The sequence below is a fragment of the Harmonia axyridis genome, chromosome 5 (assembly GCF_914767665.1).
Source record: "Harmonia axyridis chromosome 5, icHarAxyr1.1, whole genome shotgun sequence".
NCBI lineage: Eukaryota > Metazoa > Arthropoda > Insecta > Coleoptera > Coccinellidae > Harmonia > Harmonia axyridis.
This window is the reverse complement of record NC_059505.1, coordinates 6,756,463-6,771,151: the sequence shown is the minus strand read 5'-3', so window position 1 is coordinate 6,771,151 and position 14,689 is coordinate 6,756,463. Positions and strand designations below refer to the sequence as shown.

Below are 14,689 nucleotides of genomic sequence, written 5' to 3'. Positions count from 1 at the left end.
ATTGCTCATACTGTGGGAAATATTATTCCTCACGGCACTCTGCCCACACCTGTCTTGGTAGACCAATGAAATTGGGCTTTGGAGAAGCCGTTTCTGTGGAAACGGAAGAAATGAACAGATAATGTCAACGAAGGCCACTTTGAATTGAATTAGGTACATTACTTGAACTATTTAAATTTGTGCAGTTGTAGAAAAGTATAGTGTGTAACATGTAGAGAAAGTCCTTTTCTCACTCGTGTATTTCTTTCCACACTCGTGAGAAAAGCTAGGCGAGTGTCACTAACTCCCACACCCGTGAGAAAAGCTGGACTTTCCCAACTTGTTGCACAATATACTATTACCTCCTGGACGTCCAAAGAATTTTTTTGTTGCCAAAACAAGTTACCTGACAAAGATTGGCCTCATGTTTCATTATTTTGTCGCTTCGGCAACGAACATGCTAAAAACCACATATTGGCAATAAAATAAGATTTTGGAAAATATCAACAGGAAACATTCTTAGATACACAAAATATTGGAGTAAATTCAAATGAAAAATCGAGCGATTCTCAGACCTAGTCGACGGGTCGACCTACTTTACAAATATCAGCAAAACAAATCTCCGTTTTGAAAATCTTCTCTTCACAAACCCAAGAAAAAAGTTGTATGAGCTCTATATTGTAAGTAAGTTCTAAGTTCAGTGATAATAACCTACCTTTCTTTTCTGGTATATGGGTGTAGCTCTCTACTGCTATCGTACATTCATCGCTTTCTATCTTATTCAGAAGCATACCTCCAAGTATAAAAGATTTGCCCAGTTCTTTAGCCTGCACCCCCGAAATAAGAAACTCGGTTTTTCCCTGCGGCAAAGGTATCCCTGGAGCTCCTGTCATCTTTTTCAACTCATTCTCAATCAATTTTTGGGCAGTAAGCGGTGGATCCTTATACCTCTCGTTCATATCTTCCATGTACGCTTGGATCTCCTTCTCCATATACTTCAAATAGCGTTCGTAATTCACCAAACACTCATTATGCTCCCTCATGAATTTATCATATAACTCAGAGCACTCACATTCTTTAGTGGCGCCACCTAAAATGTATTCATGACTTTCATCGCCCCCTTTCACACCGAAAATCACATGTTTAAATCCTGGTTTGAGGTTATCGGTCAGTGCTTCGTCGTTTCTTTTTTCTGTCAGAATCTCTTCGCTGGTTTTGCAAATACAAGGCTTCTTCGGGATCACGCTTTGTAGGTTATATATCGGTCCTTTGTTAGTTTGATGTACTCCACTTATGACATACTTATCATTCTGCGATTTCAATTTCACCTTGGCTCTCATCCTTTCTTTGTACTCACTCACTCCTTTGACTCTTTTCTCGAATTTCTCCAAACAGTCGCATTCTTTTTCTGCACCGGAGACCCCTCCAATAACCGGTAACATACCCCCACAACCATCTCTAGCTCCAGCTTGAACATACCTCGCCCTGTAGCTCTTCCGAAGATCCCTGCACTTCGGACAATCGCATTTCAATAAATTCAAGAGTTTTTCAGTTTCTCTCCGGCATCGATTCAACTCTAATATTTTACCACATTCTACCAGACACTTCACCTCCTTCTCTTTCTCTTTCGTTCCTTTACCCGGCTTTTCACTCGCATCTTTTTTGTCAGTTTTACTCTTCGCGGCGATCTTCTTATTAGTCTCATCTTTCTTTTTCTTTTCCTTTTCCTTGAGTTTCTCTTCCTTCTTTTTCATTTTAGCTTCCTTTTTCTCTTTACAAGAGCAACTTTTCTCTTCGTAGAAGTGTTTGGGAATTCTACAACCGCAATCTTCTTTATCAGCCTCAGAAGATTCTTTTGCCATTTTATTATCGACAAAAACATATGCAACAGTTACCTCTTGTCCTTCTTCAGGGGGTTTTGCTTTACAGTCACATTCCTTCTCAGTTTCTCCTTCTAATAGAGGAAATTTCATCGGTGTTTGGGGCACGCAATTAGCACAAGCATCTAGAATTCTGGTACATTGGCAGACTGCCTGGTTTGCAAGTTCCTCTGATGTTTTCTCCAGTGGTTTCCCACATTGCTTACATTTTTCCATAGCCTTCTCTCTTGCCTTCTGCTTACAGTCGCACTTATCTGCTTTAGGCGGTATATATTCTTCCTCTAGTTTCGGATCACACTCGCATGATATTTTAGGAGGGATTGGTTTTGGAGGCACGGGAATATTCCATATAGCACAAGTACAGTCTATGTCGGGAAGAAACTTCTCTGGGTCTTTAGTTCTTCCAGGGCAAACGCATGTCCCCGTGTCCAATCTCAATTTTTCCATGCGTGCGATGTTTTCAAATATAGTTTCCCATTTCTCAATGTATTTTTTATTTTCGGCTATTAGTTTTTTCGCATCTTCATCAATTTCTACGACTTCTACCTTCTTCTTATCCATCAGCATGAATTCCGATAAGTTCTTGTAAATGATCTCTTTCTCCTTCTTCGAGAACCGTGGTCTTTTGATCCAGCTCTTCTCTTTGGTAGGTCTCAATTCTGGAGAATGCATTTTTCCTTCGGGACCTCCACAAATTGAACAGGGATAATCTCCTCCTTCGTCGGAATCTTCGATGATATCAGAATCAGCATTCTTTTTCATATATTCTCCTATGTTTTTTATGTAAACGTATTTTGCTAGAAGCTTCTGGCCTACCGACTGTCCTGATCTACCTCCTGGTTTCATTCGAACTTCGCAAATAGTCCTTATAACTTTCCTGCTTTTCATATTTTTAGGATTTATTTCATTGTAAATCTTCACGTCTAACATAAGTTTGATAGGTGGAGGATATTTTTTTGGAATCATGAATTTCGGTAGTATGCCAGGGTAGGTTTTTGGAATTTTTGTTTCGTACTTTGTTGGTCGCATAATGATATATCTTTTAGCATCGCCACGTTTGAATATCAAGTTATAGTATTCTTCAGCAGAAAGATGATCCTCGAACATCTCGCAAGGTAAAGAGATGTCCTCATCTGTTAAGCAATAACCATAAAACATTATTCAATAAATGTTATTTTGAGTAGATGAGTAAGATAAAGGAGAAATTTAGCCAGAGAATAATTTGTGCATTGATATACACCGAAAAAGTTTGCCATTATGTTTCCTTAAAGTTTTTTGTAGAAATTACATGATCTTTTATATAACAAAGTTTTTTAGTGAGCTGATATTAGGTGTACAACTTTGCTTCCGTTGTTTTGCAATAGATGATTTTAGCGGTAAGTAATAGTCGAAATAAATAGATCGTAGATGTCATACAATAAACTTAGGTATTTATTAATATAAAGCCATCGAAATATTAGTCGATTCGTGTTTGCATCATAAAGTTATTCTCGATTAAACATGTCGGCTTAAGAGCTAAAATCTCGTCATTTGCAAGAGGTTTTAATTTTCTGCTTTAATATGAAGAAGTCTGCGACTGATACTCATCGAATGCTCTCAAATACCTATGATGGACCGCTATTAGTGAAAGAACGTGCCGAGAGTGGTTTCAACGCTTCAGGAACGGGGATTCTAACTTCGAAAACCAGCATGGTGGTGGAAGAGGAAAGGTTTTAGAAGATCCAGAATTGGAAGCATTACTTGATCAAGACTCGTGTCAAACGTAACAAGAATTGGCAGGATCATTGGGAATCACGCAACAAGCAATTTCAAAACGCCTGAAAGTCATGGAAATGATTCAGAAAAAAGGAAATTGGGTACCTTACAACTTGAAGCCGAGAGATGTTGAACTACGTTTGTTTGTTTGTAAACAGCTGCTTGCAAGGCAAAGACGAAAAAAATCATGGGGATATCACGGCCATGCTTCCACGTCGACGGCCAAACCGAATATTCACGGTTTCAAGGTCATGCTCAGTATTTCGTGGGACTAGCTCGACGTTGTGTATTATGAGTTGATAAAACCGACTGAAACAATCACATTTATACGTTTAAGCCGAGCATTGAAAGACAAACGGCCGAAATACAACGGGAGACATGATAAAGTGATTTTTCAGCATGACAATGCTCGACTCCATGTTGCGAAAGTGGTCAAGATATACATGGAAACGTTGAAATGGGAAGTCCTGCCCCTGCCGCCGTATTCTCCACACACTGCCCCTGCCCGGACTATCACTTGTTTTGATCAATGGCACACGGCCTGGTTGAGCGGTTCTTTAATAATAATAATAATAACAATGAGCTTTATTTCAAATAAAGTAGGTTCATGTACAATACATTGTCTACCTGAAGTGAAACAGTGTCAGATAATAATCTTTAGTCTATTTTATATCAAATATTATGTACCAAGAATTCTTCCACTGTATATGGTTCAATCTGAAGCAGCAACTTATAGACTTCCTTCTTGAATAGTTTGAGGTTGGTTATGTCTCTCATCTGGTTTGAAAGTCTATTATAGTATTTTATACACCTGTATTCTGGTCCTTTCTCTGTGAGTGAAAGCTTATGTATTGGATATTTTAGTTGAGTTGTTCTTGTGTCATATTTTGTAGAGGTTTTGGTTTCGAAACAGTTTCTATTTTTGAACACAAATATCAAGCATTCTTGGATGTGTATCGCTATGGCTGTAAGTAGTCCATGTTTCCTAAATATGCCCCTGCATGTTTCTCTGCATGGCATTCTCATTATTGTTCGAATAGCTCTTTTTTGCATCTTTAGCACTTGCTTCATGTTATTACCACTACCATAAAACATAATACCATACCTTATTTTGGCTTCAAAGGTTGCCTGGTAGACAATTCTCACAGACGATGAGTCAAGATAGTTTCGTAAAACACCCAATGAATAACAAATGGATCCCAGTTTTGTACACAGGCCTGTAATATGTTCATCCCAGTTCAAGTTCTCATCTACAGTTAACCCAAGAAATCGTCCTGAGGTCTGAAGATCAAGTTTACTGTCATTTAGCTGAATGTGAGAAGGTGTTTGAAAGTTTGCATGTGTGGTTTTAATAATTATAGCACATGTTTTTTCTACATTTAAACATAAATTGTTTGATTGAAACCAGTGATTAGCCTGTTGGAGAATACTCTGTACTAAGTCTGCAATCTGGGGCAAGATGTCCGCCTTCAATATAAAACTTGTGTCATCGGCATAGTTTACCATGGATGTATTTGGATCAGAACGTAGTACACTCATCAGGTCGTTGATGAAGATGATGAAAAGTATCGGTCCCAGTATACTTCCTTGGGGAACTCCAAATTGAATCAATGCCTCCTCGGATAAAGTTCTCGTGCCATTACCATCTATAATTACTTGTTGTTTTCGATTTGACAGATATGACCTAAACCACTCCTTCTCTTTTCCTCTTATTCCGTAACTGTCCAATTTATTTAGGATATATTTGTGAAACAAGGTATCAAAGGCCTTAGATAAGTCCAGCAGTAAGGCGATTACCACTTTGGAATCCTCCAATGCATTCAGTACATCAGTAATGAACTGGAATGTTGCTGTTGTTGTTGATTTTCCTTTCACATATCCATGTTGAGTGGAACTTAAAATTTCCTCATTTATAAGAAAATCTACGAGTTGTTCACTTATTGCCAGCTCTAATATTTTTGAGAATGCTGGTAGTAGGCTGATTGGCCTATAGTTTTCCGGTTCATTCTCTTTACCCTTTTTGTAGATTGGTTTTATGAGTGCTTTTTTGAGCAATTCAGGAAATACACCATGCTTCATGGAGTTATTCACAAGGTATGCTAATGGAGTAGCTGTCTGATTCATACAGGCTTTAACTGTGCACATTGGAATGTCGTCAATTCCAGAACTATTTTTGTTTTTTAATTTTCCTATTATCTTAAGGGTTTCTTCTTCAGTTATCAGGCGAAATTTGAAATTGTTACCGTTGCGTGTGATATCATTCTGAAATGGAATGTTTTGGTTCTGTTTTATTTTTTCTTCAGCTGCTGTTGCAAAATGACGATTGAAATTATTTGCTATCTCTAAAGGATTTCCAGGAATCTCTTTGTTGATTTTCGTATTGTTTTTGATTTTTGCTACAGTTTGCCATAGTGTTTTCATCTTGTTATCAGACTGAAGGATTTGCTGCTTATATCTTTCTCTTTTCTCATCTCTAAGCATTTTGTCATATTCCTTTTTTACCTCCTTGTATGCTCCCATAAAGACTGGATTGAATGTTTTACAAGTGTGTAATATGTCAAGTCTGGTCTTGCATTTTGTAATATTATCATTGATTGGCTTTTGTTGTCTTCTAGCAGTGGTTTTATTTTTTCTTATCGGACAAGCATAATCTAATTCTGTTTTGAACATATTTGTGAAAGTTCTCCATTGCTGATCTACTTCCTTCTCTGGAATTTTATATACAGCATTCCAATCTAAAAGCGTCAGTCTTTCGATTAAATCTTGGATATTATTGGCTGTAATGTTTCTTTTATATTGATATTCCTCTGTTTGTTCTATTTCTTCCTGAAGAGTCAGTAGTTGTGCTGTATCGTGGTCAGAAATATGTGTTCTTATTATTTGTGATGTAAAGTTTGATTGATTGATCAGAATGTTGTCTATACAAGTTTTTGTAACCAATGTTGATCTTGTTGGTACATCTATGCTAACGTTCAGTCCATATGAGTTTAACAATTCCACAAAGCAGATTGTGTTCTTGTGAGATTCATCTAAAAGGTTAATATTGAAGTCACCTGCAATTACAACAGTTTTATTAGTCCAGCAGATTAGCTGAAGAATCTCCTCGAATTTTTTGATGAATTCTTTTGTTTGACCTGGAGTAGTGTAAACTGATAAAATTAAGATGTTCCTAGGGCCCATCTTGACATCTACTGCAGATATTTCCAAAATTTTTTCTACCGATTTTCTGACCAGGTCCTTCATTTCTTGGAATTTTATGCCCTGCTTTACATATATGGCACTACCACCATGCATGTACTCAGTACGACAGAAAGCACTAGCAAGGTAGAAATCCTTGATGTTATGATTTTGGAGCTGTTCTTTCCTCTTCCAGTGTTCTGTTACGCAAATTATCTTTAGTTCTTTTATATCCTGTGCTATTTTTTCAAGGTGTTCAGTCGCATTATTGATAGATTGAACATTTTGGTGTAGAATTGATACATTGCATTTGGATGTTGTACTTGATAGTATTTGGTGTTCATCATTGCCCAGGAAAGGAAGTATTTTTACTTAGGAACTCTTTATGTTTTGAGAAGTCGAACCTCTTAATTCCTACTCCTTCTGGCCAGAATGAAGGGTCGTACAGCACTTCTTTTTTATTTATTGGAGCTGTTACAAGAAATCTTTTACTAAAACTAGGATCTCCATCTAGTTGCTTTACCTCAATATTACAAGTTGAAAAATCTTGCTGTTTTTTAATGTAATCCCTAATTATCTGTTCCGAAACGTGTTTGTTAATGCGGTATATATAGATCCAGACTTTTCTTTCGATTGCAGAGAAACCCGTGGTTTTTTCTTTGTCTTCAAGTTTTGCCGTGCCAAGGTTTTTCGCAGATATTATTCTTCGATTGTTCCGCCTATTCATTACAACTTTGAATTCGTCAGAAGTTTCTTGAGATATCTTTTTCGTTTCATTTTTGGGTTCAGTAGTTTCGTATTGGGTTTTAGATGTTTGTTTTTGTTTATGTTGATAATTTCGATGTTGACTGTCATTTCTGACTTTGACATTACTTACGTCGGGTTCTGTGGTTTGTGTGCTAATACCTTTTGTGACGTGCGCATAATTGCGCGCAATTACCGGATTGGTGGGAATTTGAAGTTCTTGTTTAGACGATGAATCGTTGTTTATAACAGATCTTGGATATCTGTTTTTTTCAGGCATGTTTACATCATTTTTTGTTAGGTCTTTCAATCTGTCTAATAATAATGAATTGTTTATGCTTAAAACATTATTTTTATCCTTCATTTCTTCCACTAGTATTTTAAGGTATTTTACTTCTAGCTTCAGCTGATTTACTTCTTCATTTTGATCTTCTTGGTTGGGTTTAATTTCGTCGTTCTTCGCCGTAGTACAGCACTCAACGATCATTTCACTGACGATTTTAACGTTTTTGTTCCTCTTCACGCAACTATCGTGAAAAATAGATAAGCAGTTTTTACAAATGCATGTTTTAGTTGCTTTTGAACAACACTTGAACATTTTTGAACCCGTATATTCACAATTATTTGCGAAATCTTCACCATCTCGATCTGACACATCTGCATCAGTTGCCGCCATGATTAATTGATCTCTTTCAACGCGGGATTCGTACGCTGCCCGAATGATGAGAGAAAGTAGTGGCCAGCGATGGACAATACTTTGAATCATAAATGTATAACCAGTTTTCTACAATAAAGCCTCGAATTTCGGAAAAAAACGACAAAAGCAAAGTTGTACGCCTATGTAAATCACCCTGTGTATCGATCAAACTGTTTTTATTCTTTCTGAGTGTCTCATCCTCATCAAGGAAGAATAATGTCTCAATTCAGCTAAGTCTCCTAAATTTTCATTTTGGAATTAGAGTAAAAAAAAGGAGGATTGTGGAACTGATTTCAATCTTACCAATTCTATCATCTTGACGCAAGTCATCACAATTTCTTATACGTACTGCTTCCTGTTGAGAAAATGATATTTATTATTCAAAATTTTTATTTATCTTCCTGATATTCCGCTATACAAAACTATAATTCAGTTTTAACAGAAAAACTTGATTGACGATTGACTCCAATCTTCTTAGCGTGAACTGCACCCAAAAAATACCATGAAATTATATTCCATGCAGAAACAATGATATCATTTTGATCTTTATAATGGGTTTTCCAATAAGTGGTTTCATCTTAGTATTAACAAAAAGAGTTTATTTCAAAAAATATCTCTCATTTTCATAATTTTTGTAGTGAATTTTAACAATTCCAATGCGTTGTTAAGGCGTGCATCGTTCCTTCTTTAGTAATGACGTAGTTTTTACTAGTCAAATATCAAAAGACAACATCTTTAAAAGTGACAGCTGCCCAGATGGCCGGCTATTTAAAATAAACCTCTCATTGAAAAACCCTTCACAATAATTATAGTTCTACATTTACAAATCTATCTGCTGTGTATCAAATCTCACTTCTTCATGAAAACTATTGTGGTGAAATCTTGAGAACACTGAGGGGAAAGAAGCAAGGTCTATAGATTTAGACAGGTTGTCGTAACTTTCAACCAATCAGCGTCAACCATTCTTGACGTCACTCGGTTTACACATTCAAATAAATAACATTTAATTGCAATGAAATCGTGGGATTTCACGGATTTTCTTATTAGTTTGATCGCGTATATCGTTATTAGTCTATCCTAAATAGTCTTTAATATCTTCAATCATAAAATAGCTACGATAAAATGTCTGTCAATGATGGCCAATGGCGATACAGACACTCTATAGACCTTGACAGACACCGGATGACGCGTTACCCCACTCTTCAACCAAGTTACGAGGCAACCTGTGTAATCTACAGACCTTGGGAAAAGAGTAGTTAAACTTTAGCTGATCACGAAAATGCCACGTGCTATAAAAAGGGGTTTATACCACGTGGCAAGTTCTTGTGATCCCACCACTTTTCAGGATTAGTGGAGCATTCTTAAAAGTTGCTCTGATTTACCGTCCTTTTCTACCACATGCAAGAATTCAAAATATGTTTTCACATCTTTATTATAAATTTTTTAAAAACCGCATTTTCCTCCTTTGACAAGACTATTGTATAATATTTTTATGTGAAAAGTCATAAAAAAGGAAATGTTTGTTCGAAAAGTTATATGATGCATATATTTATTCTTCAAAAAAAAAAGTCATTTAATTTTTTCATTCCATAAAACTTAATAAATAAGGACTTTCTCTCATAAAGCTCCACATAGCAACAATAAATACAGCACTCGGTGGCCTAGAGGTTGAGAGTGTAGACTCCCTCACCGAGATGCGACAAGGTGCCGGGTTCGAGGCCCGGCGGCTCCCGATAAAAATTCCCCAAGCGTCTGTGACACGGCACACACAAATATACCAAAGTCACACTGATGAGTCCGGTGTGTGTGCCAGGGACGAAACGCATAAGTAGGCATATGTGAAATCCTACAACGTACCCTTTAAGATGAATAATAGTGAAATCGCATATAAATTGATGGTCTCTAGCGCAAAATAAAGCGTTTTCATTTTTGAACTGACTGCGGAAACTGTATAGACACTATAGACCCCTCTTAAATTGATTGATACGAAGCTTTCTATAAGCTTTACCTACTTTGATTTATAAAAATACTTGTTGACTTGTGATAACTTACGAAATCGCAGATATAAGAAAAATATGGACATATCGGTCGTTGAATCACTGGATTTGTGTATTTATCTGATCTTCTTTGAGGCCATTCGAAGGTGAATGGGATCAAGTAGGCACTACCGTACTTTTTCTTCTTTTTTTTCGGTTTGGGAGGACTTGGCTTTTTTTCTCTCGCTGGTGGGGAGGGGGAACGAATGTGCATTTCACGCAAAGTGTCTTTGAGGCATAAATGTGCAACACCGGAAAGAAGTAATCTATCGTTGGTAGAATAAAACTTTCGATGGGCCTTTATGTATTGATATAGTACCTGAAATCAAGGGCTATATCAGTTTATCACAGTTGGGTTGATGTCTTAGGCCCAGTTTCACCAAATGCTTTAATCTTGACTTGGCTCTTAAGTGAGGCCTTAGATCACGATTAATGTAATGTAGCGTTTCACCACACTCCAAAGCGCCATTTAATCGACCAATCGCGATTTAGCACTAATCGGCCATTTTTGGAGGATTATAACCTTTCAAGTTGAGATTAATAATTATTTATCAGTATGGAACTCTTGTCTATGTAATTATTTTTCCGGAAATTTCTAATTTTTGGGTCAATTTTATCAAAATATGACTACATGTATAGGCTCAATATTTCCCATTTAAAATACACGTAAACTTTGTTTTCGGGTTTTATGACATTTATTGCAAAGAATAATTTATTGATATGTTTGATTGAAATATTATTTAAGAAGCAGTTAAACTTGTAAATAAAAATAAATGAGTTAATAAAATTACTTATATAGTTTTTTTTTCCAGAATGTGTGGTTTTGTGAAATGGGATAATTTCTTTTTAACTTCTGCAAGTTTCCGATATTTCGAAGCACATCACTCGACATTTTCGGCAAAAATTAACTTTGTTTTTTGTTTACAAGATGACAAATGTTTTGAAATGTTATGAGTTATGAATGAATGACACCTGACACCTAGCGCCAATGGTGGTCATCACTGCTAATACGATACAGAACACTATATAACTTTTTGTTCACAACGTTGCCAAATGGTTCGACTATTTAATCGCGATTCGGTTAATCGCGATCATCTCCGGACGGGTTGATGCATGGAGAAACAGAAAACACTGTTAAGCCTGCTTTAGTAACAAGCGGAGTTTAATCAATCTGGGATCAAGTGCTGTTTGGTGAAACTGGGCCTTAGACTATATAAGTCTAAGGTTGATGTTGACTTAAAAAGGTTAGACAAGAGAGTTTTTCTATTCAAAATCTAGTAGCTATTTCTCCCATGCGTGATGCTTTCGATTTACAGATGACACATCTTTCTAGATTCTTCCCACTGAAGTTACGTCACTGCATTGAAAAGGCATAAACCTAAATACAGTGTGGACCAACAAAAACTCGACACTTTTCAACGATTTTCCGGCTTTAAAATGAAAGTGTGGAAAATCGCTTGGACTGGTCATTTTCTGATTCGAGTGGGAACAACTTTTCTCTAATTCTGTGGTTATTCCGTTCATTCTTCCACATCTTGTAGAACAATATCGTGCGAGAATATATCAGAAACGCACAGTTTTCATGGTTATATTTTATTATTCTATGTTGGCACTCCGAACTTTCCGCCACGGCTTTATCTGTCAATTCATCAAATTGCCTTAAAGAAATTAGTTCTGCCAACCAACATTTTTCAATGCAAAAATCACTAAATTATATTTATGGAAATATTTCATTAATTTCAATGAAAATGCAATGAATTAGAGAAAATAATGTATAATACTCGTACAGAAGGCTCATTCTACCACTCGTTCATTCCAAAACTCGCCACTTCGTGGCTCGTTTTTGAATTTTGAACTCGTGGAAGAATATCAATGCCTTCTGCACTTGTATTATAAATAACTATTCCACTCTTCGCATCTCCGTAACTGCAACCCCCTAACGGGGGTGAGTACAACCCCTTGATTTCGAATGAGGATGAGGGGTGTTGCGATACCTCATTTTGAAGATCTTATCGAGTACTATCTGATCCTGAAATTTTCTTCGAAATTTTCAACGATAATGAAATCTCAGGTAAAAGAGTGGAAGAGTACAACTACTGAGTACCTTTGAAATGTGTCGGATGCGAATAACATTTCACATTGCCTCTGTTATTTCATTATCGATGGATGTTTTGAAGCGAAATTTCAGGATCAGATAGTACCTCAGTAGGATTTTCAAAATTAGGTTAAAAACCCTCGTTAGGGGGTTTAAGTTACGGGGATGAAAAAAACGGAAAAGTTATTTCCCCTCGAATCAAAAATTGACGAATCCGAGCTACTCTCCACATTTTCATTTCAAAGTCGGAAAATCGAGGTGTTAAGTTTTCGTTGGCCCACCCTGTGTATGCCGGGTTCATCCTCATGTCCAAAGATTTTTTCACTCAAAATGTTTTTTAAATTGATTCATCAAGGTAATCGGAGGAAATTTCGTTAATTTCTCAATGGAAATAAGCCATGATCATGAAGATAGATTTGAAAATATTTTCTGAATTTCAGTTAGATTGGATTATTTTTCAATTATTGAGAAAATAAAATTTCACATAGATCTAACTATGAAAATAACAACGGATTTCAACCACTGAGATGTTTGGTCTTGGATGAAACTGCCTGAAAATGTCAAGGGTCTAATAAAGGGTTTTCCAATAAGAGGTTTCATTTTGAGTAGCCCCCAATCTGGATAGCTGTCATCTTTTGACATTTGATGAACAAAAATTACGCCATTACTAAAAATGGAACGATTCACCCTTCAAAAACGCATTTAAATGATAGAAATCACCTACAAAAATGGTGAAAATTTTCAGTCACAGGTCGCAAAACTAAAGCACTTTTGAGTTGTCGTGAAACACCTTCTCGACCGTCAGAAGTGACACTGGTGTAAAAATTATAACTGTTGGGACAAGTTAGCGATGTGAAGAATCGAAACCATGTGTGTCGCTCAAGAACAACTCAGAATATGGCTGGTGTAGCCCGTAGTGTTGGCGAAAACCTAGGTTTGTCGATTCCTTGTCGATCTTGGCATTAGACATTCCACAAACAACATAACTCCTTATTTTGCCTTAGGTCTTAAGGATTTTAAAGTTCAGTTAACACAAAAGCCCAAGCTTATCGATCGTCAGCAACGTTGTATTTTCGCTGATTGAGTCCTTGAAATTCATCAAAATATTCGGATTTCCATGGAAAATTCATAATCAGTGATGAGGCCTATTTTCACCTCGGAGGCAACGTTAATAAGGAGAATGGTCGTATTTGAAACTAGAAAAATCCAAGAATTATTGTTGAAAAGCCTCTCTATCATTCATTTTTGGGCTGTGATTAGACCTTATCTATTCGAAAATGAGGCTGGTGAAACTATTACGATGAATGGATTGCCCTAACGAACTATGATTGAAAATTTTTATGGACGGATTGGAAAACATTGATGTGGACGACGTATATTCTCGACAAGGCGGCACTATGTGCCGCACAATCAACGAAACAATCACAATTTTGCAAAAAAAGCTTCCTTGTTATATATCTCGAAGAGATGATCACAATTGGCCACCGAGAACTCTTGATTTAACACCTTCAGCCTTTTTTCTTTGGAGCCACGAAAGAGATTAATTTTATGCCAATGCTCCACAATCGATTCAAGACCTTAAAGATGGAATTCGTGAAGTTACCGAGAACAGCAGCAAATATGCGAAATGGTCATGGAAAAATTTTCAAAAAGAATCAAGCAAAACCATTCTCGGCTCAAATTTCCAAAATTACAGACATTTGTGTCGGCCATAGAACAAGCTCGTAAAATTAGGAGGAAGAGGATGGATCAAAAACAGAGAAGGGCACCGGCATTGGGATATATGGACTTAAACTGAGGAAGTGGGAAGTGAGCCCTCAATTCTACAGACCGAGATAATGGCTGTTTATGTATGCGCACAGGAGTGTCTCAAAATGAACCTCAAGAGGGCGCATATCTACATCACCACGGACAGCCAAACCACGCTGAGATCCCTGGAATCGTGTTACCAGGGGTCTCTGCTGACTTGGGAGCAGAGCAACTCTCCAGAGGAAGTAAGGTGACTCTACTATGGGTACCAGGGCACTGTGGGGTTGAGGAAAATGAAAAAGCTGATGAACATGCGAAAAGTGCATCAAGGTTAACCCCTGCTGGACCTGAGCCTTTCTGTGGGCTAGGAAAAGACCAATATAAAGCTGCGGTCTTGCAATGGGAGTTGAACAGCAGGACAATCCACTGGAATAACACTCATAGACTTGTTCAGGCAAAGAAATTTGTGACGATTTCACCTACCTACGCCAAAAAGTTCCTGAAGCTGTCGCGAGCCGAGCTTCGGGTGATGGTGGGACTGCTGACAGATCACTGTCGTTACAAACATTATTTGTAC

At 37.1% G+C, this 14,689-nt stretch overlaps 1 protein-coding gene across 3 annotated transcripts in view; it reads right to left on the bottom strand.

Moving 5' to 3' along the window:
- The window catches only part of LOC123680182, a 29,254-nt gene that overhangs the window by 13,479 nt on the left and 1,086 nt on the right, over window positions 1-14,689 (bottom strand). For 2 of the 3 annotated variants that reach the window (XM_045617957.1, XM_045617958.1), the window contains exons 4-6: window positions 10,285-10,587; window positions 8,536-8,587; window positions 695-2,992 (exon numbers count right to left, since the gene is read on the bottom strand). In XM_045617957.1, coding sequence (XP_045473913.1) covers window positions 695-2,992; window positions 8,536-8,587; window positions 10,285-10,587 — 2,653 coding nt within the window. The remainder of the gene's footprint in view (window positions 1-694; window positions 2,993-8,535; window positions 8,588-10,284; window positions 10,588-14,689) is intronic. The other variant, XM_045617960.1, reaches the window with a different exon arrangement.